Genomic DNA, 26,838 nt, shown 5'->3' with positions numbered 1-26,838 from the left:
ATTTCAAGGAAAAAGGTAATACAAAAAGAGGATGACAACAAAGAAGAAATAATATCTTCGCCAATATGAAGAATCAGAACGAAAAGCTAAAGCACATAAGTTTAACTTATTACAGATGACATTAATCTACAGAAAAAGGTAAAATTTAAGTCATTTTTCGGTACAAGGGATGAAGAATCAAATTCAAGTCTTACTTTCGGTGTTCTAGTTATGTAGTTAAGAATTTTGATATCAAGCAAAGTAAGAAACCCATTAACCCATTTGAAAAGCAGAACTTAAATTACTGATATGGTTAAACTAATCAAACTATTATAAAAATTAAAACAGAACAAGAAATGGAAATTCCAAATTGCAATGGCAAATATTTTGCAATCCATCTTCCAACCAACTAACAGGGGAAATTGACAAAAACCCATTGGACTAAAAACATTAGAATACTGCATATTCATTTCAACAATGCTCAAATGCCGTTTATCATGTCAGGTGTCCCATGTCTTTTGAAATTTAACCCAAAAGCACTTTCTAATTAGTAGTCATTGGTCAGCGCAGCAGTTTCTAGTCGGCGGAAAATCAAGCCAACACATTTGAAAAATAAAAAAAGTTCATTTCAATACATATTGGTTTATAGAGTTGGAGCAAAAGCAGCAGTTTAAAGGACACATCAATTGGTTTGTCACCAAAAAACCAATTTGACAAAAACCCAACATGCAATTTGAGCCTAAACCCTAAATAACAAAAACCCATCGAAAATCAGAAACCCTCACCTTGATTTTGGGACTTAATTTGCGTCAGCTTCGAGTTTTGGCGTCGCTGCCTTGCGAACGAGAGGGAGAAAGATGAGTCTTAAAAATCAAATTCGGATTCAATATATGGGAAAGAGGGAAAGAAAAAGGGAAAAAGGGAAGAAGGAAAGAGGTTTATACGGGAGGGAAAGAGGGAAAAAGGGAAGAGGGAAAGAGGTTTATACGGGAGTACGGGAAAGAGGGAAATAAAGAGGGAAAGAGGGAAAGAGGAAACAGGGAAACAGGGAAACTGGGGTTTTTACGGGAAGGAGGGAAATAGGCAAATTAAGTGGTCTATTAATTATATGGGAAAGAGGGAAAGAGGGAAGAGGTACACATTTAGGAAAATTTAAAAAATGTGCCTATTTTTCACTATTGGACCGCCAAAATTATCATAATTTGCGCGACGTAGGTATACAATTTGACGTTGCGCAAAGTGCTTTTGCGTGACGGTCATGTTAAGGCGTCGCGCAAGGTAATTTTTTTTTTCCAATTATTATAAAAATTACTGAAAATATGACTTTACTCTTTTCAAATTCAAAATTTTTTTACATAAACCCCACAATAATACATTTTTCTAATAAAAACCCACAATAAATTTTTTTTACATATATATTTTTCAATTTCGTAAGTGTTATAATTTGAATTAGAATTTAGGGTCAAACAACAATTTTTTTGGCGCATTATGAGTTATGTGGGATCGTTTAAGTTTGTGCATGTTGTTTAATTAGTTTAATTTGTTTCGAGTTTTGAATTTGCATCGATTTTATCTAGGCATCAGTTGCTTTGATTGAATATTTACTTGAAATGGTTCAAATTGTTTTACCCAGCTTCAATTGTGGATTTGTTGCTTCAAAAGCACTCGATTTGCTTTTCTCTTGGGGGATCCAAGAGAGAAGTTGTGTGATGCAGTGCAAGATCTCAAGCTTGATTCGCTTGTCGTTGGGAGCAGGGGCTTAGGCCCTATCAAAAGGTGATCATTATTCGACTAATATTTCCTCATAAAAACACAAAAGAAACGAGAGAAAATAAGAGTTTTTGTGTTTGATTAAATATTTTTCCTGCAAAATGGTTGATTAATATGTGCGATGAATTTGCAGGGTGTTGCTGGGCAGTGTAAGCATCTATGTGGTGACAAATGCTTCATGTCCGGTTACAGTTGTCAAGGGCTCACACATTCATCCAAACCATAAAAGCTCAAAGAAGCTATCTTTCAAATGATAACTGGTACTTTGAATTATAATGTGTTGAAATTAAAGGAATCAGGCCTTGGGTATATTGTGGGTTTTCCATTTTTTTTTTTCTTTTTCTAATTAGAGTGGTATTTTCCGCATACAAATTTTTATCTCTTCCACACCTCTTGTTAATTTATATGAAGCACTCATCATTCATCCTAAACAAGGAGACTCCAACCCCTTCACGAAACCGAAAAGAGAAACAACCCTTCTTCTCGGTGAATGGTGGAACGCTAACCTTATCGATGTCTTCAGGCAGGCGACGATGACAGGAGGAGCTCCAAATGTTTCTGATGCATACACCATCAATGGTCAACCTGGTGATCTTTACAACTACTCAAGCCAAGGTACCATAATTGCAATTCTATCCTTGATAAAACATTATGATATTGATGTAACAACTAAGTTTAACATTCCACGCACATAATATGTGTTTAAACTTACCCGGTAATTAATGTAATAAGTAAATCTTATGTGCCACGTATAAATTAGTAAATTTTTATTATGATTTCTGTATGCAGACACTGTCATAGTTCATATAGACTCCAGCGAGACGAACCTTCTTAGAGTCATCAACGCTGCACTCAACCAACCTCTTTTCTTCTCCGTAGCCAACCACAAGCTCACCGTTGTTAGAGCTGATACCTCCTACACCAAACCTTTCGCTACCACGGTTCTCATGTTAGGGCCTGGGCAGACCACTGATGTTTTAATCACCGGTGACCAGTCACCAGCCCGGTACTACTTGGCGGCAAGTGCTTATTTCAACGCGCAAAATGCATCATTCGACAACACCACCACCACCACCATTCTTGAATACAAGTATGCCTTTCTCAAATAGAGGAATGTTAGCATGAATGACAAAACAATTTTACGATAGCATAAATAGTGATTTATCTCATCCTAACTACTCTACAAATACTAACATTTTTAACATTTTTAATATTTTTATCTCATCCAAACTACTCTACAAATTCTAACATTTTTAATGCAACTACGCAAATGAAGCTTTTAATGTACAAATTTGAAATATAAGCACCAACCTCTGTGGCAATAGAGACAACACAGAACTCCTCCATTGAGTAATTGGAGACGACCACTGCATTGACTACCATTTCCCAACTGTCAGAGTCCCTGTTTTATCAAAGCACCAACCTCTATGCTAAAAAATGTCAGTAAACGTCCAGACATCAATAAAGTGTCAAATGCCAAAAATGTATCAACCTTCATGACTTAGGTACCATTTGTTCAACTTTTAATTTTAGAAAGGAAAAAAATAAAACCAAAAAGAACGAAACAATTATTAGCCTTGTCATCAAAAAAGGAGTTGGGGAGAACTCTCCCTTAGTGAGAGCTGTTATCAACAAGAAAAGGATCTAAAACTTGGCGAGTATGGCTTACTGACATGGACAAAGTGTATACAGCCACCAATCGTCCAGAACCAAAGAGTCATATGAGATAGATTCCAACTATGAAATGATTGTTGCATATTCAATCCCAATACATACATAAAGAATATCCTTCATACCCAATGACAGATTGCATTTAGTTTTATGTCAAGAGCCTAATCGTTGACAGAACGGAGGCAAAGCGTTTCACTAGTCAGAAATGAAGTGCATAACTTGTTATATTACGGAACATCAACATAAACTATGTTGGTAGCATAGGTCATAATACAAAATGACCAGACCAATACGAGGAGAACAACTTCATAACAAAGGAAAGACGAGAAAACGGACTACACTTGCACCCTCAGACATATGGATAGTATCTAATCAGTAATTGTCTTTTCCTAATAACAAAACAAAACAGGTTTTCGACGTCCTCGGAAGGAAAAGTAAGTAGGAACAAGTATAATGAAGCTACACCAGCAAAAAAACATGAAAATAAAATGCATGAAAAGTTGAAAACCCATATTCTGAATTGAAAAGCAATTTGTTTCCCAGGATAAGGTGGTCTTACCTTATGAGCCTTTTTGAGTGCATTTCCATCCATGATAAGAACACCTTGCCAAGCACCCTTCCCTGTTGCAACCATTACTACCGTAGGGGTTGCTAGTCCCATGGCAAAAAGGCAAGCAACCACTAATACTGCGATACCGAATTGTAATGCCAGCTGAAATTTATCCATGCCTTTTGGTATCTAGTTTTCCAGAAAAAGACCAAATTCTCCAGGGTTGAACCATCCAAGCCATGTCAAAAATGCAACAATGACAACCTGATGTAGGAAGAAAAAAAAAAAATCAATCATGCAATTGAAAATTTGTCATAATACGTGGTGTATGTTGCCTCTAGCTACCAATTAGCCAATTTGTCAAGCAACAAAATTCAACTTTAAACAAAATATGATTTTTGAGGCAAAAAAAAAAATACGCGAAAGTTATTGGATAAAAAGCTCAAAAGCAGAAAACTGGGCAAAAGGAAAGGAAAGAAGCCAAAGACATATAAGGGAAATGAAATGACGAGAAACCTTAAAAGACAATAAGAAGAAAAGCAACGCCTAGAATATAGGTTATTGATCTTCTACATTAATAGCGGCATTTTCATTAAGAAAAAGCATCTCCTGCTGACAGTCAGATACAACTTCGCCAAAACATCAGATGTCTTCCTTTTAGCTACAACTTCTAATTAAGTACTTTCCCAAGAGTATATCAACATAGAACTAGTTTCAAAGAAATCTTGCCCTTCAAATTTATCCAAAGCATATGCTTACACAAGTGGAATATATTCACAGTTTTTTTGAAATTTCAGCATCAAAATAATGCAATTATCAAATGCAACTAAGAGTAAAACAAAAAGAAAGCTAACATAAAACATACAACTTACATGATATCTTTATCTTTATAGAACGGAGACGATCAGACGATTTGTTGGGAATATTAGTGTGGTAGATGAGAAGCGGTGTTAAACCTTCAGCCTCCTGCTTTTTCCTTTACAAGTTTAAATTAATCCTCATCCGAACTACAATAATAACTCTCGCTATCCTCACTACTATCATTTCCGGATTCCCATTCATCCTCATCTTCGTTTGCCTTTTTCGGTGCATTGTATTGAAGCAGATCACCAAGGTCAATTGATATTTCGAATTCGGGAACTCCATGTACGTCAAACGTTTCTTGGACAATATTAGTATCCGAGAGTGTTTCTTCACCAATTTCTATCGAAGATGATAACTATTGGTCAGCGACGTTGTCGTCGTTGTCATCATGATCTAGTTCCGAAATATCATATAGCCCTCTTCGATCAATCTTCTGAACAACTTTCCAACCATTGCCGGCTTTAGGGTCGTCTAGATAGAAATTTGTTTCGCCATAGTTGCCAAAATGTAAGGGTCTTCATCGTACCAATGTCTCGTAGTTTTTATTGATAGTAAACCATGATCTCGCTTAACACTTGTTTGGTTATGTGGGTTTGTATCAAACCAAAGACACTTAAACAGTATCACTTGACACCTATTTTTGTAAAGTAATTGTACTACACTAGTTAGTTTGCCATAAAAATCAATGTCTTCACTGTCGCCCGCACCCGGGACATGGACACCACTATTTTGAGTAGACAACTTGTCATCACGTGTTGGCCCCAAGAACTTGATCCCGTTGACATGACAACCCGAGAACAATTCGACGTGAAGTGGTCCTCTCGCCAAGTTATATAATTCTTCATCGTAAGAGGGTGAATTCAATTCCTTCAATTTGTTCATGTAATATAACATGTACAAAAAGTTAACTTGTTAGTGTAACCAAATTTAAAGACAGGCATGAACAAGTTGGAAAATATGCTCAACTCAAACCACATACAACTTACATGTGTAACCACGAAGGAAACAAGTCACGGTGCTTCTTGGCATATAAATGTGAAGGATGTTCCCGCTTCATCAACCGTTCATGCTCTCGAAGGTATGGCAAAGCCTCGTCACAATTGTTGAGTATGAACCAATGTGCTACCTCCATGTCATTTTTGGTAAATGATTCGCCTTTAACAGGATCGCCGAATGGTCGCGCAATTTGGGCAAAAACAGACAGTTTCTCTTTTCTGACACCACCGTCATTATTGCGTTAAGGACGATTGAAAGTTGTCTCAACATCTTGAAGATACATTGCACAAAAAGTAAGTGACTCATATGCGACCCATGCCTCCACCAGTGATCCTTCGGGCTTTGCCCTATTTCGAACACACTTTTTCAACTCACCAAGATATCTGCACAAATAAAAGGTATGCTACAAATTATTCAAAGCATTCGTTGATCATGAATATATATATATATATATATATATGAGCTTAATTAAGTACCTTTCTATTGGATACATCCATCGACAGTTCACTGGTCCGGCAAGCAATGCCTCATCTGGCAAGTGAATCATCACGTGAATCATACTTGTAAAGAAAGTTGGGGGAAATATCTGTTCGAATTTGCATAAGACGTTCACAATGTCGTCCTGCAATTGTCTAACATCCGACTTCCGCAAACACCTTGCAGTCAACTGCGAAAAAAATCTCGACAACAACACGATTGGTTTCACCACATCAAGAGGCAATAAGTGTTGAATACCAACCGGAAGAAGGCGTTGGAGTATCACATGACAGTCATGACTCTTCATGTTTGAAAATTTACAACCCCTCACGTTCACGCAACGCGAGATATTGGAAGCATACCCATCCGGAAACTTTACAGAAGAAATAAAGTTGAAAAACTCTTTCTTCCCATTCGGCTTAACTGTAAAAAAAGGATGGCCTTTCTTCAATGTACCACCGACTCTCTGCATCCACAAGGATGACCTAATGCCCATTCGTTCCAAATCGAGGCGAGCTTCGATTGTGTCTTTTGTTTTTCCTTCAATGTCTAGAATTGTCCCCACCAAAGTATCAAACACATTTTTCTCAATATGCATAACATCTAGGTTGTGTCTTAATTTTAACTTTGACCAGTACGGGAGCTCAAATAACATACTCTTGTGCGTCCAGTTCAAATGTGTACTTGGTCTGGGCTTATTGACCCCTTTGCCGAAATTACCAAATTCCAAACGATTTAACTGATCCAAAATCTCATCTCCAGACCATTCTCTTGGTCTTAGCCGAGTCTCTTTTGTCCGTGGAAGGCTTTATCATTCTGACGCCACTCGTTGTCCCAAGGGAGCCATCTACGATGACCAAGATAACAAACTTTTCTCGCATGCCAAGACGATGTTACATTCTCCTTGCATATTGGACATGCCAAATAACCCTTAGTCTACCACCCAGAAACCATTGCATACGCTGGAAAATCGTTTACTGTCCACATAACTGCCGCTCGTATGGTTAACATCTGCCCAGTATACTTATCGTATGTACGAACACCGTTTTCCCATAAATCTTTTAGCTCATCAACCAACGGCCGCAAATAACATCAATGGACTTTCCTGGATCTTTGCTAATTAATAGAGTCAACATCATGTATTCTTTTTTCATGCACTTCCAAGGCGGCAGATTATAAGGAAACACGACGACCGGCCAAGTGCTGTGGATTTGGTTTAAAACCCCAAACGGATTAAATCCATCGGTGGCAAGTCCCAATCTGACGTTGCGCGGGTCAGCTGCAAAATCAGGGCACATCCAATCGAATTCTTTCCATGCCTCTCCATCTGCAGGATGCCTCATAACATCGTCATTTACCCGTCCTTCTTTATGCCATCTCATGTCAGTAGCCGTATGCATCGACATGTACAATCGTTGCAACCGAGGCTTCAATGGAAGATAACGCATTACTTTTTGTGGAATCTTGGTCTTTCTATTCTGTGAAGTCATTTTAAACCTCGGCTCATTGTAGATAGGGCATTTATCCAACTGTTTGTTCTCCTTATAAAACAATATACAATTATTTACGCATGCGTGAATTTTTTCATACCCCATTCCAAGACCCTTCAACATTTTTTGGGCACTTTTATGATCTTCAGGTAAACAATTCTCCTTTGGCAGCATCTTCTTGATAACTCCCAAAAAGTAATCAAAACACTTGTTGGACAAACGAAACTTGATCTTGCCATGCATCAACTCCACAATTGTTGTGAGCACCGAAAAGTTCTCGCAACCCGGATATAATTCTTGCTTGGCATTTTTCAATAGTTTTTCATAGTTTTTAAATGCCTCACTGTCCATGGCTGGACGGTCTTCATCTCCCCCTTCCTGATTGGTGTTGCTCGAGGCGTATGGATAAACATCATTTACAATATTCATAACTTGTTCACTAGGATCCACATTAGATTCAACAGTCTCCACTCGTGTCACATATGAAGACGAAGCTTGGTCTAATCGTTCTCCATGATGATACCAAGTAGTATAGGTCTCCATCATCCCATTTCTTACTAAATGAAATCGAACATTTTCGAATGTCTCCCACATTGAGTTGTTACACCTCCTACACGGACATCGGATATGAGTTGAACCTCGGCTGTGTCTAATTGCAAATTTAGTGAACTCTTCTATTCCATCCAAGTACTCAACATCACATCTATTATGATTATGTATCCACTGTCTGTCCATTTTGTCTGCAATCCCAATAAAAGTACAAGAGTTACAACAACTTCAACTACTGTATTGTCACCTTATTCCTCCGGTAAGGGCCCTATCCCATTTAGGAATGCATAGTTATGTGCCGTAATTTACGATTCCAATGGATTAAATTTCGACATGGGTTAATTTCGGCAGCATCACCTTACAGTTCTTCAAGTGCACGCCGTAGATACATAATATCCACCGTGTACTCGAAGAACAATAGGAAATGTTACCAAAATTTCCACTATCGAAACCTAATCCGTGAACCGCACACTACAACACATAACTATGCATTCCGAAACTGTCCATAAAATGGGACAATTCAAGAATTAATTGGACCGCAGTCATGCTTTTGCATCCATACACGAAATCCAACTAATTCTCAAATGGGAAACTAAGCTTTTCTTGACAAAAGTGTACGAAGTTAAGTAGTATTAATTTCGTACAACACAAAACAATTTTGTACGTGACGTACAAAAATTTGTGCATACAAATAAATTAAATCCCAATAATTACTAAAGCTAAATAAAATAGATAAAATTAATAAAGATCAATTACAAATTCAATCCCAAAAAACTCTAACATAACCAAAAAAGGGCATAGCACGCAGGCAAAAGTACACAATAACAAGTATAAGGAATCTGAAGTTAGTTGCTCAAAAATTGGTGTTCATATGTGATCAGGGGAATAATATAGCTATATAAAATAGGTTAAAATGAAAACCAAACTCTTGACCGAAATTTTAGATCTTTACAATCTTCCTTAAAATATTGCTTTTGCTTTTATTTTTTTATGGTAATTTAAAAAATTTCCTATCCATGAGGATTAAAAGCTCCTTTGCACCATTAATAGATTCCGTAAATCTTCATAGAGGGCATGATATGATATGCTATAAACTGTAAAGATGAAAGGATTGTTCATAAATTTCCAAAGAGTGTCCTGTTTGTCGACCATTCTTGTTTCATATATCGAACTAGACAGCTATTTTATAATGTCAGTTTTGATATATCAGTAATCCAGTGATCATTTCGTTTAATTCAGATTGTTTGTTCATGTAATGGTATTCGACAGGTAGATTTTCTTGTGGGACACTAATATCTGTCATATGTGTGATTTTCTTGTTGGTAGATTTAGAGTGCTTAAGTAAGTCGTATAATGTTTATATCCATTATTTGTGCCTTTTGTGAATAAGCTTTTAGCTGTTTAGTGGTTGCTTAGTTTTATTTGTTTCTGTGCATTATGTGTTCTAGGGCCTTAAGTATGTCATGCTATTGTTTTTTGTTTAATTCAGTTACGCAAACTCAAAAGAGCCCATTATTTGCAATCACCTTAATTTACCAGACTTTTTCAAATGAATTTAATTTATGATGATTTGAAGTAAACGTCATTTTAATTTCCATTGTTGGTAGATTCGCACAAGACATGTATGCTTGTATTAGGCTATAAAATGAAAAGTTTTCCCTTCGTTCAATTTCACGTTTTTGCTCACGTTTTAATCTCTCTTCCTTGCCTTACCTCTCACGCATCAACCTCTCTTTTCTTTTCATCTCTCACGTTTTTCCATTTCCTTGTTTTATAAACAGAAAAATCAAAATATCAGCATATTAATTGCTATATATGCTTCAGAAAAAATTGTTTAGGACTTAAAAATAGAACCTTTCTCCTCAGAATTTCTTGTTTCTCCAGCTCCTTGCGGATCCGCAACTCATGAGCTTCAACTTCTTTAGTGATTCTCGCTTCTTCACCTACAAGATGCAACTAGTTAAGTCCTTGGTTGACAAAATATAATATACTAAAGTTAACAAGTATAACTTGCGTTTCCTCTCAATTCTCAGGATAGAGTCATTAATTTGGCCTTCAGATAATACGTTAGAGTTTTCTAGTGCAGGTGCAACAATAGGGGGATCACTAAACTGAGTATTTACCCTCACGTTAGAGAAGGAGTCCCTTTGTGCTACACTGCCATCATCAATAGGAGATCAAAATTTTCAATATATTGGGAATTTACCAAACTGAGTATTTACCCTCAATCATATATGCATGATAAGAACAAAAAAGATCAAAATTTTCAATATATTGGGTAATATTAACAAAAATTTCAATACAATCATATATATAAAAAAATGGATGAATAACATAGATGTTTTTAAATCACCTGAGTGTGATCAGGTGGCTATGGAGGTCTGCAGGTGAGGAAGAGGGGAAGGCAGCTATGGAGCTTTTGACTTGGGTTAGAACACTGGAAAGAAAGACAAAAAGGGACATTTTCGTGTTGACTTTGCGCGACGTAGTGAACCTGCGTTGCGCAAACTTGGAAAAAAGCAGTAAAACATCCATAGTTTGGCGCCAAATCTTGTGCGACGCATACCTACGTCGCGCAAAACAGGTTTGCGTGACGCACTTAAACCTACGTCGTGCAAAGTTTTTTTTTTTTTTTTTTTTTTTTTAATGAGTACAAAATAAATAAAATAAAATCTACTTACTAAATACATATACCATTGAATTTGATAGGAAACACATTATCCGAAATTAGTTTTAACAATCCAACCGTCAAACTTGTTTGTATATACTTGGAGATCCCATACGCCAAAAATCACAAAAAACAAACATGCAGAGATTAAGTAATGGGACAAACCTTTTCGATGGCTACAAACGAAAAATCACGATTTAACGGTTATATTAACTCCGATTTTGATGATTTTTGACAACTTCACTCATTGACCCTACATGAATACAACAAACTGGTTCGATTTTCAATTTAAAATATTTACAAAAGTGGATACCACAAAATGTTATGTTATACTTAATGAAAATATAAATAAACTCCAAGTGTTAGTGAATCTAATGTTTTGATGGGATACGCATTGTACAAAACTAGTTTCAACGATCCAACCGTCAAACTTGTTTGTATATGCATTGAGATCGCATACGCCAAAAATCGCAAAAAAAAAACGTGTAGAGATCAAATAACGGGACAAACCTTTTCGACGGCTATAAACGAAAAATCACGATTTAATGGTTATATTAAGTCCGATTTTGATGATTTTTTACAACTACACTCCTTAATCTTGTATGAATCCAAGAAACTCATTTGATCGTCGATTTCAAATATTTACACAAGTGGATACCACAAAATCTTATGTTATACTTGATGAAAGTATAAATAAACTCCAAGTGTTAGTGAATCTAATATTTTGATGGGATACGCATTGTACAAAACTAGTTTCAACGATCCAACCGTCAAACTTGTTTGTATATGCTTTGAGATCGCATACGCCAAAAGTTGTAAAAAACAAACTGAAGGAAAATTTGTGAAAAACAAGTTCATTTGAGCAACATCAACAACATGCAATTAACAATTAAAAGGCGGAATCATGTTTATATGCACTCAAAAACAAAACTTAACCCATGAACTTCAAAGCCTAGTAGATAGGTGAACCAAGACTCAACTCAAAACAAAGTGAGTTGAGAAATCAATACCTTTGTAGATTCCTCTTTGCATAAGCAAAGGCTAATCACCCAAAGAGAGGGCCTTCATTCCTTGCATCTTAGATCCATGGATTTGGATGGATGAAAAGGTTTCTCCAAGTTCCCAAAATTGAGAACCTCTAAATCTCCACACCAAGGTAAGATTGGAGAAGAAATGAGTGACCTTGAGGAAGTAAGATTGCTAGATGTTTTCCTCAAGAGTGGCCGGCCATTTTGGAGAGAAATGAGAGTTTGTTCTCATCTTTACTCCTTAGAAAAACCCCTAGGATGAAATGGCTATAAAGATGTCTTTATACCACCTCACAATGGAGTGGCAAACTTGCAATTAAGCCAAGTTCACTACCCTCCTCTAAATGGCCGAATTTAAGGGGATTTATTGGGCTATTTGGGCCTTTGTGAATCATTATTCATTAAGTTGTCATACAACTTAAGTCAATGGACTTGACGTTCGAAGCCCATTGGGCCTTAAGGTCCAAAACTATCCCGAGGTCTTTAACGAACTTATTCGTTTGATTAATTAACATATTAATTAATCCTTGCCATAAATAATTAAACCATTTAATTATTCTTACTCATCTCCGTTGAATCTTCAATCTCTACCTTACACGGTGTACGATCCATTAGGTTCCTTTTAGCGAGGCAGTGGGCGATTCAAACTCTTTCAAATCGATTGTGAATTGAAACTTACTTTCAATTCTCCCGTTAGTGATAATACACTTTTAGGGCTTCCACAAACCATGGTTGACGCCTAGCAGCATGTCATGGTTACCCAAGCTAATCAGAAGAGGTGGAGAACCTATTCAGTTTTAGGATTACAAATGCAATACGGTCTTTCTCTAATACAATACTCTTGACCACATTGTTTGGTCTGATAGTTTATTCATGTCTACTATCCAATGTGAATCTTGTGCTTATATGATTACCTTGAATGTGATCTGGAACGCATTCCAACATCTCATTCATACTCTGGCCAGAGATTCTAAATCATATCATAGAGTATTCTCCCTCAAACAGTTTGAAGGTTAGAGATCCCTTGTTGCGCATTCACTTGCCTCCATGGCTAAGTGGCTTAACCCCAACGATGCCGTGGACACCCTCCTGATGGAGTGACTTTGACATAATCAAAGATTAAGGACCTAACCACAAGACAACTGTGATGCCTCAGGTCAAAAGACTAATTTGCATTATCCCAACCATGAGTTCTCATGTGACATGAATATGAGAACTCTTCGTTGATCGTGTTCAGTGAACTCATTCTCTATTGAGCACCTACATGCTTGTCTTGATGTCACACACACCAATGACTCGAGACTAGTCACTCTCCCTGAGAGAAGACATAGCACGTACTGATCTTAACGGACTGTCAATGCCCAATTGACAATCCTATGATCAGGAACGTTTAGGATGTGTCTACGAAAGAATGGTCTCATGAATCTAACTTCTTTAGATCGCATTCTCCCAATCACATATTCCTTGGACTTATCGTTTTAAGCATATAACATTTATATGAGACGGCTCAAACAATAATGTTTGCCCTTAATATTAAACTAGATTAGTTTAACATTGTGAAATGTCCGTAAAGTATCATCATATGATTGGTTTTAGGGCACATTTCCAACAATCTCCCACTTGCACTAGAGCCAATCAGCTTAGTCATCAGTGATGATACCTTTTTTGTAATTCATTTCATAAATGGCTGAGTAGTAGGCCTAAACAATGGATATCTATATGTTATCCATAGAAGCAACCTTGAGAATAACGACGTCACCATTATACATGATTCTCAATCATGTGGTTCAGTCTCTCATTTGAGTTCGGACCTTGATGAGACCTTGATTCCCTGGCTTGAGCTATCGCCCCATTAGTGTCATACACTTTCTGGTTGGAACCGAATGGAGAGTTCATAAATGAACTTTCCCATCCAAACAACAATGTTGTAAGCTTCTATATGGCAATATATTTTGCATACATGATGGAACACATTAAAGTCATTACTTTTAACGTTTCCACCCAAATATCTCTTTAGTCATAATAAAGAGATATCTCATTATCACTTCATTCATAATGAAGAGATATTCTATGATGGATTAGATTCATAATCTAATACATTTACGCTTCCATTACGTTACTCTAATTCTTCCTCATTCTTGAGGAATCCATCCTTAGTATTTCTTAAATACCTAAGGATTCACTTGACAGTTGCCATGGTTCTGATCCTGGGCTTGCACTGATATCATCTTGTACCGTTCTAGGTACAACTTATATCAATGTTTTCATACAATATGAAATACATAAATCACCTTTCTGCGTATGCATAAAGGATTCTATTTATTTCTTTGGGAGTCAAAGGGTACATTCCCTTTGAGAAGAACAACTTCCTAGTCTCACTAGAATTGTCATTCTAATTGAAGTTTATCATCATATGAGAAACTTCCTAGCATCTCTTGTCTATTTTAGGGATTGATATAATCCAATTATATCTTGAAATCTATCATTATAGATTTCCATCCCATGTATGTAGACTATGTCTCCCATATACATTCTATCATTATAGAATGTTTAAAGTCATAACTTTAACGATGAAGAATTCCATTCATTTTCAAAATTAATATATATCATGTATATATATATATTCAAATTTAGGAATATGATTAACTCCCACTAATCTTTTGTAAACCTAGTAAACAAAAGATTCATTTACATCTTTATGAGAAATCAAACGATTTGATCCTTTTTCTCATAAGATGCTTATAGCTCCCACTAATCTTTTGTAGTCACCTTAAGCTACCAATTAGCTGTGAAGGTTTCATTATTTCGGGTCAAATGGTACTTTACCATTTCCTTGAGTATATATCGTATATACACTTAATGTAGTCATAAGGATTTTCATTCTTATTTCTTTCGAATTAAGAGGTGCAACTCTATGACATAGTCATAAAGTTCAAACCATTCAACTGAGACGGTTTATAAATCCTTCTGGACTACCTTGGAGCTTGTGGTATAGGAACTAGGTTGTCTTAGAAGTATATATCATATATATATGGGTAATTGATAATGTCCAACGAACTAAATCTTATTCATGTTCGTTCTTCTCCTAATGAAGAAATTCATTATCTTACGATGCTACCTTCCTTGATATCTTTCAAGGAAATTAATCTAATGTGTTACTTTTTCCTTGGATCAAATCTAAGGAGGTAAATACTTTAGACGTCTTACTCATCTACTTACATTTCTTGAATTCTTTGAAACCTTTTGCAAAGTATTCGGACTTGTGTTTATTCAAAATAAACTATAGTCCAACCGAGAGTGATCTTCGGTGAATGTCATACAACATGAGTAGTATTATGTTGTGGACAAGTGCCACTAATATCTAAGTGAATTAACCTCAACAACTTCGTGATTCTTTCTTCTTTCCAAAAGAATAAAGATTCGAACATTTCGCCTCTATACAATTTTAACAAGAAGGTATTGGATCCGGATCTAACGATCCAAAGCATCCATCTATGACCAACTCGTAACTTATGTTTTAGAGGTATCACAACTCAGTTGGGATTAGTCACTACCTTGCAACCTTTTGGGTTTTAAGCATCATCGTATTCTAAACAGTTAAACTACCACATCATCTCTACTATAGAGACAATTAATTAGATTACCATAATCTAATCATTCATTAATAAAGAACAATGTTTTTTCAAACAAAACATTCATCCATCTCTACAATAGTGACGGAATTAAGTTCCTTAAAATTGGGACGTAAAGACAATCTTTGGTTTTTCCAATTTCTTTGGTAGTTCATATGAGGAAGTAAGTACAATCCGCTTTCGCAGAGATCTATATTTGATTCACTTTCCGAATGTGAAGTACTTTCTCTTCTCTCATTAATCTTCTACTTTTTATTAGCACACTTTTACAACAATTGTAAAACATAGTTGCTAATATAGAATCAAGTAGAAGAACCAACTGTTTTGAATTATTCAAGAACATTTTACAACACCTTCGAAAGGTGTGTTCTTGACACTTGCAAGACATTTCTTGCAAATACCCCTTCCAATGTCCATCCTTTCATAAAGAAAGTTTGTTCCCTTGGAGTTATTTTGCCTTCTTCATTTGACTTCCCTTTTGACTACAATAGTCATGGTCCCTAAACTCCCACTATCTCTCTTGAAACTTATTTCAAATGTGTTATACACATCAAACGATTTGGAGAGCGTGCGGTTATTGTTCACTATATAGTTTACAATAAACTTAGTGAACCATTAGGATAGGGACACAAAGGTGAAGTCCTTGCCTAGTTTCCGTCTCGTTAAGTGTTTTGACACTTCAACATTCAATGATTCAAAATCATCATAAGTCCATGTTGATGGACTATTTTTGTCAACCAACCATTATGTTCTCAACATAATTACAAACTTTCAAGAGTTGTTCAAGGCAACTCTCATTTCTTCATACAACAATTTGTAAGTGAAGAATCATGGCACATAAAGTGTCCATGCCCTTGTGCTTACTTCTCAAGTTCCTTGTTCGTGTAACAAAGAGACAAGCACTAGAGTTTGCATTGTCCTCTTCATGGTAGACTTATCTAACATGTTCTTCCATTGATACATTATCAATAGGAAGATTGTGAGGATGAGACTACTTAGGCACTTTTACAATCCATTCAAGACAATCTATGGGATTGTGGTACCAAGTTCGGAAACTAAAGCGTTCGGTTTTTCTTTGTCAAGTTTTGGATAGCGTTTTGCAAATATATTGGTAAACAAATACATAACGAATATAAATTGATTGATTTTAAGCTATTTGATCCGGGTCTTTAAATCAAAATAGCACCACCCACTATTTTTAGCAAATTCCATATCCCTCATCGGAATTCGAGAGTTTTGTTGAACTCTTAGCGGGGTATGGGAGACTCACCATTACCAAGCCCACCTCACGATGATACGATATCGGTTAGCAAAAATAATGATGAGAGAATAACACTTTACTCATTTACAACTCTTGTAATTACCCATCTAGTTTGGCCTCTAGAGAATGTGGCCTCACGATGATACGATATCGGCACCATTGCACTTAGTTAAGTTATTCCCACCATGCTTAGTTCATGAAGGGGTTCAAGAATAGCCTCACAATGATATGATATCAGCCATCCTCGTTGCCTACACTTACCTCATCATATGTTTATGGACTCCTCCTGAGTGTAAGCATGCACTTTGTACTCCCCCATGATAGGGTGAAGCCGGTGTACAAGTCACAAACGATTGGAGCCCACCACGGTGGAAGGCCACGAAGAGATATTCAAAGCATCTCTCGCTTATCAACTTAATAATGGTTTGTTGAGGGTTTTAGGTCTCATCACATATAAACATACATTTTAATCCAATTAAAACATTTTGGTCCTATTACAACTATTGGTCCATATGATTGATTTAGTAGTATATAATACTCCCACTATGCTTTTAAAACGGTTTTTAAAGCAAGACTATATGGTACTACTAACATAAGATTTGCATTCATTGATGGACTATATAGTTGCCTTAGGGCCTTAGGATGACTATGAACCTTTGATTCGATTCAACACGAGCCTAGTGTTGAATCTCGGTCTAGGGATGGTGATTGATTTTAGTTACGCGTTTAATCACATTAAGGCGTGTTGTCTTATTGGGCGTTGGACCCAACTACTCCAATTTCATGCATATCGAATAAAACAAGAAAGGAGTACTTCAAAGTAAATAAGAGCTTATGCTCTTTTACAACAATTGATCAAATCAAATTACTTTAAAGTAAAGAAGAGCTTATGCTCTTTTACAACAATTGATCATATCAAATTACAACCAAAATTTAATCTACACATTCCCATGGTTCAAACAAATTTGAAACGGCCTTTCACATAGCTCAATTATAGTAGGCTTAGGTTCATAATCACCCTTTCTTTAATTAATTAACGCTTTAACTAATTAAACTTGAATGCAACATTTTCATTTGGTTTTTGTATCCATAGAATTGATTTAAATGGAGCTAAATGAAATGAAAATCCAATTCTCATTTAAAGAGACAAAACAATTTTTGTTCTCATTTTGTTTTGGGCCAAAAACAATGACCACAACAATTTGGGTCACTATGTTAAAACAAAAACTTTTGGGGTCACTTTGTAAAAACACAAAAGTCCACTACTTCATGTAATTACAACTAGAACCCAAAAATTTCCACAAAAGCTAAAACTTCATTAAAGGAGCAAAACAATTTGTCCTTTTAGTGATTTTGGACCTTTACGTAAAAACGTAAACTTTTGGGTCAAACTACAAATACACAAAAGTATCAAAACTTTATGTAATTGCATAAAAGCCCCACAAGGACCCTAATTGAGTAGGGTGGCCGGCCATTGAAGCAAAGTATTAAAAAAAATTTCAAAGTTTTTTGATAGGAGCATATTTATGCGACTTAAATGGCTTGTTCTCGTACATTTACGTTATGTTTCTTTAGTTATTTTAGTACTTTAAGCTATTTTCGTGTGTTTGTAGGTCCAAAGGGCTAAAGGAGCAAAAAGATGCATTTTGGAGACTTTTGGAGCACTTTTGGGCTAAGGACGGATAGCTTATGCTTGAAGCCAAAGTGTTGGACGAAATTGAAGACCTAATTGGAGCCAAAGTGTTGGAACCTTGTTCTCTTTAGTTTTAGGACATTTAAACCTTTCCTAATCCCAATCATGCCATGCATAACACACATCCATTCTAACACATTGTCATTGCACATGCATTTCCTTCATTAGTTAACCCACATGCACTTATCACTTATCATCACCACATATCATATCACTTAATCACTTATCACTTATCATCACCACATAACCACTTATCATATCATAACCACATATCATATCACTTATCACTTATCACTTAACATAACATCCACCTACTTCACCTACAACATCCACCCACTTCACCTACAACATCCACCCACTTCACCTACAACATCCACCCACTTCACCTACAACATCCACTTCACCTACAACATCCACTTCACCTACAACATCCACCTACTTCACCTACAACATCCACCTACTTCACCTACAAATGACATAGCCATATGTTCCCTCCACTACTCCTATAAATACCCTTGCATTCATTCATTCATGCACATCTCATTTCATACACAACACACCATTTTTCCATTTCCCTTGTAATCCAAACACCATTTTTCCATTTCCCTATTAATCCAAACACCACTCCCCAAACCATTCACACCATCAAACTATCCTTAGACCTTGTGCTACAACAACGAGGAAGAGAAGAGTGCCTAAACGTTCATACAATTCAAGTTTGAGTTGTTGGAATGTTTAGGTGTTTCTTTGATTTCAATGTTTAAATTCAATTCTCTTTGTTTGTACGTATGAGGAATGGAAGAGAAGAGTGCCTAAACGTTCATACAATTCAAGTTTGAGTTGTTGGAATGTTTAGGTATTTCTTTGATTTCAAAGTTATAATAAACTAAACCCCCTTTAGCTAGGGGGTGATTCGAAATATATGTTTATGCTTGCATTTTGATTTGATTACTTCTAATTGCATTTCATAAGTTGTTGATTCAATTTGTTTAACCGTTTGATTGATAACTTATTTATGTATGTTTATTAAGAATGCGCGCTTAATTTTCATGCATGAATATGACGCTAGAATATAAGTGATTTTCACCTAATCGTTATGAACTTATATTCACAAGTAGTGGAGGTTGCTTATAAACAATCGCGTTAAATGAATTCTTGGCACGAGTTTCATGCTCATCATAGTAACGAATGCCTCGTCAACACTTATAGTTTTCATAATGCTTAATGATCTTTGATTGTATCTTTATTGTGCTGTTCACGTAAAGGACTTTTGGAGAATGTTGTGAATTGCGTTGCGCTAACCCATCCAATTCATTAACTTAAGGAAAACTTGACGGTTAATTTAAGCGGACCTAATTAACCCGGGGTGATGAGTTTCATAATTTATTGAAATGTAATTGGAAATCTTTTTATTATGCAAGTGTAACATATGTGGAGATGACCCCCTTAGCTAGCATTCATCCATTCAATTCCATCACATTCATATTTACATTCTGTCTAGTTTATTAACTTGTTTCGTTATTTCAATTTTCGTAAAACCTAAACCCCCCTTTACTTTCTTGTTCTTTAATGCTTAGAATCTGTTTAGTTTATGTTTTAAAGTATTTTTGAATTCTTTGAGTCTAGTTTAGTGTTTTATATTGTGTTTTTATGTTTTTGAGTCAAATCCAAGTGATTAACAATCCCTCCTAATCCCCGGTCCAGAACGATCCCTACTTATACATATACTACAATTTGACGAAAAGAGGGTTTAATTTGTGCGCGTATAATATACGCATCAAATTTTGGCGCCGTTGCCGGGGATTAGAAAATTTGCTAATCCCTTGGATTGTTTGTTTCTGTTATGTATTTTAGTTTTAGTTTTTGATTTGTGTTTTGTTTGTTGAATTCAAATACTAGAGAAGAACAACATGTCACTTGATAATGCTTCTCTTTTGTCACAGCTCATGGAAAGGTCTCAAATGCAAAGTGTTGATATATTTGATCTTCAATCAAGGAATAATGTGTTTTCCAATACTTACAGTTCAGATTGGAGTGATCATTCAAACTCTATGTGGTGGGAACCTCAACATGTTCAAGAAGAAGGATACTGGCAGCCATATGAGGAGTTCTATTCAAGACCTATGCACCCATCACAACCTCATATTCAATATCCCCAACCAAATTTAAGTTCGTCAATAGATTATAATCAAAAGCTTAACGAATTAATTTGTTTGGTGCAGGGCTCACAAAATCAAGACAATGAGGCTCGACAAGAAGACAAAAGGTTGGACCACTTGGAAAAGCAAATTGGGCAGATAGCGGAGTTTGTAGGACAATTTTGCGACCAAGGCAAACTCCCTAGTTCAACCATTGTAAATCCGAAGGGAGGATTTGAAGCACCTTTGCCGGAAGCACTTATTGCTCCTACGCCATCTAATTCAAGTAAGGTTGTTCCAATTAGTTCTAACCCCATTCCACCTAATATCCCTATTCCTTGCAAGTTCATGAATTCCAAGGAAGAAGAAAGTGAAAAAGACATCTTGGAAGACCTTCCAAAGGTGCAAATTAGGGAATTTCATGAATTCATCAAAGAGGACGTTCTTGAAACCACAAAATCCAAAGAAGTTAAATTTGATGACATTGGACAAGTCATAACCATCACTTGCAATCTGGCCAAATCCAATATCCCTGAAACTTTCAAAGGAGTGGTGTTTGTCATTGAGTTCTTATCGGACAAAACAAGTAAGTTTTTTTTTCCAAATTCCATTAGATTTTATACTAACTTGCTATTTTTTTTGAATCAGGCACCTACACTAGAATTCAAACCACTGCCGGTTCACTTCAAGTATCACCTTCCATTCAAGGACCAATTTCATGCCGTTTGATTTTATTTATGTTAATAAAAAAATAAAAAAAAAAATAAAAAAAAAAAAAAAAGAAAGATACTAAACATGGAGAAAGGTGGAGCTTCACAAAGGTTGTTTGCGTGAAGCCCCACTACGAGGCGCAGAAGCGGAAGGCATAGAAGCGGGAGGCATAGAAGCGGGAGGCATCGGAGCGGAAGCCATCGGAGCGGGAGGCATCGGAGCTAGAGCATTCCAGGCCTCAATACTTGGCCAAGCGCTGGATGACCCAGGAAAAAGGTGCCTCTGGAGATAAGACGCAAGCCTTTGACGGTCACTGTGAATTCGACCCTCAGATTCTTGCAGCTCATCAAGCTTCCTCTTCATCCCCGACGAATAGTTATTTGCAAGCACATGCAAACTTCTATTCTCGTACTTAAGCTGCTGGATCTCTTGCTTAAGTCTTTCCACCTCTGCCATCAACGATTCCACTTGGCGGGACCGAGCAAGCAGGCGTTGGCCCATGTTGGACACAGAACTCGCACACTGAACACTAAGTGCGAGGGACTCTTGAACGGCCAACTCATCGGACCGTCCTGACAGCAGCCTACTATCTTTTGGAGTGAGGAGGTTTTTAGCTACTATTGTAGCTGTTGTGGCGTCCTGCATCACAGAGTCTTCACCTGAAAGAGGACCGTTAGAAGATAAAAAAGAAGGGCGCCATACATTACCTTGACGGGGCGCAACCGGATCGCTGCTGAGACTCAAATCTAAGCTAAGGTTCGATGAGTTTGCCATTTTTTTTCAACGATGTTCAAAGAGAAGGGGTGGATGGAGTTAAAATTTCACAAAGGGCCGGAGTCGAGTTTCAGGAATGGGAAATCTTCAGAGTGTGTGTGTTGGGGTGATTGATAGCTCTATAAAAAGCCAAGACGACGCGTCCACCGATTCAAAGAGCCGGATTTTCCGGCGTAATTTAGGCAACGCCCCCTCGGCTTTTCAAGAAAACGCGTTCAACTTTGTCAAAAGATTTCTGACAAAGCTGAAAACACGTGGAGGCCATCATCGCATCTACACATCTTTAGCCGACAAGCGCAAAGTTCGGCGACGCTTTCTCTGCTTTTTAGAAGACGCGTGCAGCTTTGTCAAAAGGAGCCGCATCTGCACTACCACGTGTCGTTCAGAAAACGAAGGGGCGTCGTTCAGAAATCGAAGGGGCGCCTGCTCAGAAATCGAAGAGGCGTATTCAAAGATCGAAGAGGCGCCACTATTTCAAAGAACCGGATTTGCGGGATCAAAACGTTTGTCGACAAGGGTAAAAAGTACCACCACTTGATATTATCTCTATATATGTCGACCTTCGTCTTTTATGGCAGGGCAAACCTGAAGAAAATGCCCAACTCTCCCTCACCTCTGAGGGCGCACTCCCAGCAAAGCCTTTCAAAATACTCAATTCTTTCTTCTTCCCCAAAGATGATACCAGATGCCTGGAGTACATATGACCCAGGAGGAAACGGCGGATTGAAGCATGTGCTGATTCATTCACCGCTTCTTCAAAGCAAAGGTATCTCATATCATCAAGGTCAAAAGCAAAAATATCTCATATCATGCTCTTTCCCTGTCTTTTTCTTTGTCCTTGTTCTTACTTGCATGGCAAAGTAAAAGAAGCAATCACCCGGCACTTGGAGTCAGTCTACCGATCTGGAGCCAACTGCCTGGAATCTATTCCTGATTGCTTACCTAGCGTTGCTCTCGAGTAGTCATCTTCAACGGTTTATACACTTCCAGAGAAAGGACCACTCCTGCAAAGATTGAACAAAGAAACAGATAACAGGAGGAAGCTCAGACCTTCGGGGGAAACCAAAAGAACCATCCTGCTGCCCAGTTCAAGAAGTAGCACAAAGGAAAATCAACGATGGGCAGAAACCAGTTCAAGAGTAAGCCTGTGGAATCACAAAGATCAAAGCCTCAATGCAATCACCAAGGAGAAGAGGGAATTTACACTCCATAACCAGATTTGCGTCCCTAAACTCTTCTTTTTGTTAATTACATTATGCCATGTTTAAAATGTTTAGTTGCTTTTTGTGTGTTTACTTATGTTTTGTGTGAATCTATGCTTAAAACATTGAGGACAATGTTTGATTTAAGTGTGGGGGGGTAACTAAAGTGTTTTGATGCAAATTCGTAGGGTTTTATCCACCATAACTTCTAATGTTGTTCCTTGCTGTTTTAAGGTGTTTTTAAGTTGTTTTAGGGTGTTTTAGTGTGTTTTGTTTTATAATTCGAAAATCCCATAAAAATTTGAAAAATTGTTTTGAAAAACCCAAAAAGAGTTGTTTTAAAAGTCGTTTTTGTGTGTTTGTGTCTTAGGGTACCTTCCAACACAATGATAAGGATTTGGTTTATAATTGCATGACGGTTAGAAAGAGTTATAAACATAGAGAAAAGTTTGATTTACTCTTGGTATATGCTTGGTTATGGTTATAATGTATGACTTCACATGCAATCATAAAAGAAAAATTCGTTTTTGTAACATGCTTGAAGGAAGAAACTCAAACAAACGCTACATCCCTGTGAGACTCGAGCCATTACTTTCTTTGGAGAGTTATTTTCTGTGATTCTTTATTTTCTAAAGTTGTTGCATGATCTCATTATTCCTTGCTTGGTTGCTACTTAGAATGCAATTGTATCATGATAGAACTAAATGCTAGAACTCATGCCCATTTCATTCAAAGCATGTTATTGATTTGCATAACACATATTCAAGAAGAAGTTGTGTAGTGACCACCACCATAGCCAAATAGCCTTACTTCCCATACTTCGTATATGTTGTAAGTTTTAACCCCGTTGAGCCTTGTTTAGCCTTTATTCTTTGTTTACCCACATTTTCCTCACCTGGCCTAGTTTAGGACAATCCCCACCCTTGTTCTTAAAAGATAGTGAGCATGACTTAATTGAATTCCTTTTGAGTTACATTATGAAAGAAAATAAGTGTGGGGGAGAGAACGTTTAAGTGTTTATGTTTTGAGATTCAAAAGAAAAGAAAAAGAAAAGAAAAAAAAAAAAAAAAAAAAAAAAAAAAGAAAAAAGAAAGAAAGAAAGAAAAAAGAGCTTAAAAAAAAAAATGAAAATAAGTGAAAATGAACTCACGAGCGTTGATGGTTGAAGAAAGGGTTCAAAAAAAAAATGAATATGGCCCTAAGTTCTGTGTAATTCCCCCTTGGGTGATCAAAGTTGACTTCTGCATTCTAAAGGAAATTCTAAGTGCCTAATTCAATACTTTGCTCACTATTGCTTGAAGAACGTTTGTTATCCTTACCTTTCATTTTTAGCCAATTACCCCAAGCCCCGTTACAACCCTTGACTTCTATATTGAGTGTTATGTATTTCAATTGTGGAGTTTGAACTTGGTATGAGCTTATGGTGTCACTGGTTCTCGCGTCTAAGTAGTAGCATTCCATTCATGAGATCATATCTAAACATGCTTATTAACTCCAGAAAATGCTTTCCTTATTATAACATATGTGAGTGTTCGTCTACATGTTTACATCAATCTTCTCACATATACCTAGTGCAGGGTGTGTAGTCAGAAAATCTGTGTGAAAAACGAGAGTACATCTAGTAAGAAATTGAGGGAATTCTCTAAGGCATGTTACTACATTCAAAACATGGTTTTAAATGCTTAATTGTGAACTAGTATGTGGTGACTATGATTAAGAATGTACTTAAGTGTAAAGATGGCTCAAATCTGTGAGAATAATGATTTTTAACTTGTCATGTGCATTGGAAGTCCTTGATACGATTGTTGGAAGGTGTAGGTTGTGTTTTGTTCTTTTTGTTTTGTTTTTCTGTTTTGCTCGAGGACTAGCAAAAGCTAAGTGTGGGGGTATTTGATAGGAGCATATTTATGCGACTTAAATGGCTTGTTCTCGTACATTTACGTTATGTTTCTTTAGTTATTTTAGTACTTTAAGCTATTTTCGTGTGTTTGTAGGTCCAAAGGGCTAAAGGAGCAAAAAGATGCATTTTGGAGACTTTTGGAGCACTTTTGGGCTAAGGACGGATAGCTTATGCTTGAAGCCAAAGTGTTGGACGAAATTGAAGACCTAATTGGAGCCAAAGTGTTGGAACCTTGTTCTCTTTAGTTTTAGGACATTTAAACCTTTCCTAATCCCAATCATGCCATGCATAACACACATCCATTCTAACACATTGTCATTGCACATGCATTTCCTTCATTAGTTAACCCACATGCACTTATCACTTATCATCACCACATATCATATCACTTAATCACTTATCACTTATCATCACCACATAACCACTTATCATATCATAACCACATATCATATCACTTATCACTTATCACTTAACATAACATCCACCTACTTCACCTACAACATCCACCCACTTCACCTACAACATCCACCCACTTCACCTACAACATCCACCCACTTCACCTACAACATCCACTTCACCTACAACATCCACTTCACCTACAACATCCACCTACTTCACCTACAACATCCACCTACTTCACCTACAAATGACATAGCCATATGTTCCCTCCACTACTCCTATAAATACCCTTGCATTCATTCATTCATGCACATCTCATTTCATACACAACACACCATTTTTCCATTTCCCTTGTAATCCAAACACCATTTTTCCATTTCCCTATTAATCCAAACACCACTCCCCAAACCATTCACACCATCAAACTATCCTTAGACCTTGTGCTACAACAACGAGGAAGAGAAGAGTGCCTAAACGTTCATACAATTCAAGTTTGAGTTGTTGGAATGTTTAGGTGTTTCTTTGATTTCAATGTTTAAATTCAATTCTCTTTGTTTGTACGTATGAGGAATGGAAGAGAAGAGTGCCTAAACGTTCATACAATTCAAGTTTGAGTTGTTGGAATGTTTAGGTATTTCTTTGATTTCAAAGTTATAATAAACTAAACCCCCTTTAGCTAGGGGGTGATTCGAAATATATGTTTATGCTTGCATTTTGATTTGATTACTTCTAATTGCATTTCATAAGTTGTTGATTCAATTTGTTTAACCGTTTGATTGATAACTTATTTATGTATGTTTATTAAGAATGCGCGCTTAATTTTCATGCATGAATATGACGCTAGAATATAAGTGATTTTCACCTAATCGTTATGAACTTATATTCACAAGTAGTGGAGGTTGCTTATAAACAATCGCGTTAAATGAATTCTTGGCACGAGTTTCATGCTCATCATAGTAACGAATGCCTCGTCAACACTTATAGTTTTCATAATGCTTAATGATCTTTGATTGTATCTTTATTGTGCTGTTCACGTAAAGGACTTTTGGAGAATGTTGTGAATTGCGTTGCGCTAACCCATCCAAT

The 26,838-nt window shown here is 36.7% G+C and overlaps 2 protein-coding genes across 2 annotated transcripts; one reads left to right on the top strand and one right to left on the bottom strand.

The window, feature by feature from the left end:
• The first annotated feature begins 2,282 nt into the window (after positions 1-2,282).
• Positions 2,283-2,858, top strand: LOC137719933 (laccase-12-like). The gene is made up of 2 exons (XM_068458913.1): positions 2,283-2,364; positions 2,539-2,858. Exons 1-2 carry the CDS (start codon positions 2,283-2,285, stop codon positions 2,856-2,858), a joined length of 402 nt encoding a protein of 133 aa, XP_068315014.1.
• A 3,027-nt stretch (positions 2,859-5,885) lies between these two features.
• On the bottom strand, positions 5,886-7,097 carry LOC137721549 (uncharacterized). The gene is made up of 2 exons (XM_068460645.1): positions 6,307-7,097; positions 5,886-6,213 (listed from the first exon to the last, which is right to left on the bottom strand). Exons 1-2 carry the CDS (start codon positions 6,960-6,962, stop codon positions 6,072-6,074), a joined length of 798 nt encoding a protein of 265 aa, XP_068316746.1. The 5' UTR covers positions 6,963-7,097; the 3' UTR covers positions 5,886-6,071.
• Positions 7,098-26,838: the final 19,741 nt, after the last annotated feature.

The sequence above is a fragment of the Pyrus communis genome, chromosome 16, assembly GCF_963583255.1.
Source record: "Pyrus communis chromosome 16, drPyrComm1.1, whole genome shotgun sequence".
Classification (NCBI taxonomy): domain Eukaryota; kingdom Viridiplantae; phylum Streptophyta; class Magnoliopsida; order Rosales; family Rosaceae; genus Pyrus; species Pyrus communis.
The sequence above is the reverse complement of the archived record's forward strand: the minus strand, read 5'-3'. Positions and strand labels throughout refer to the sequence as shown.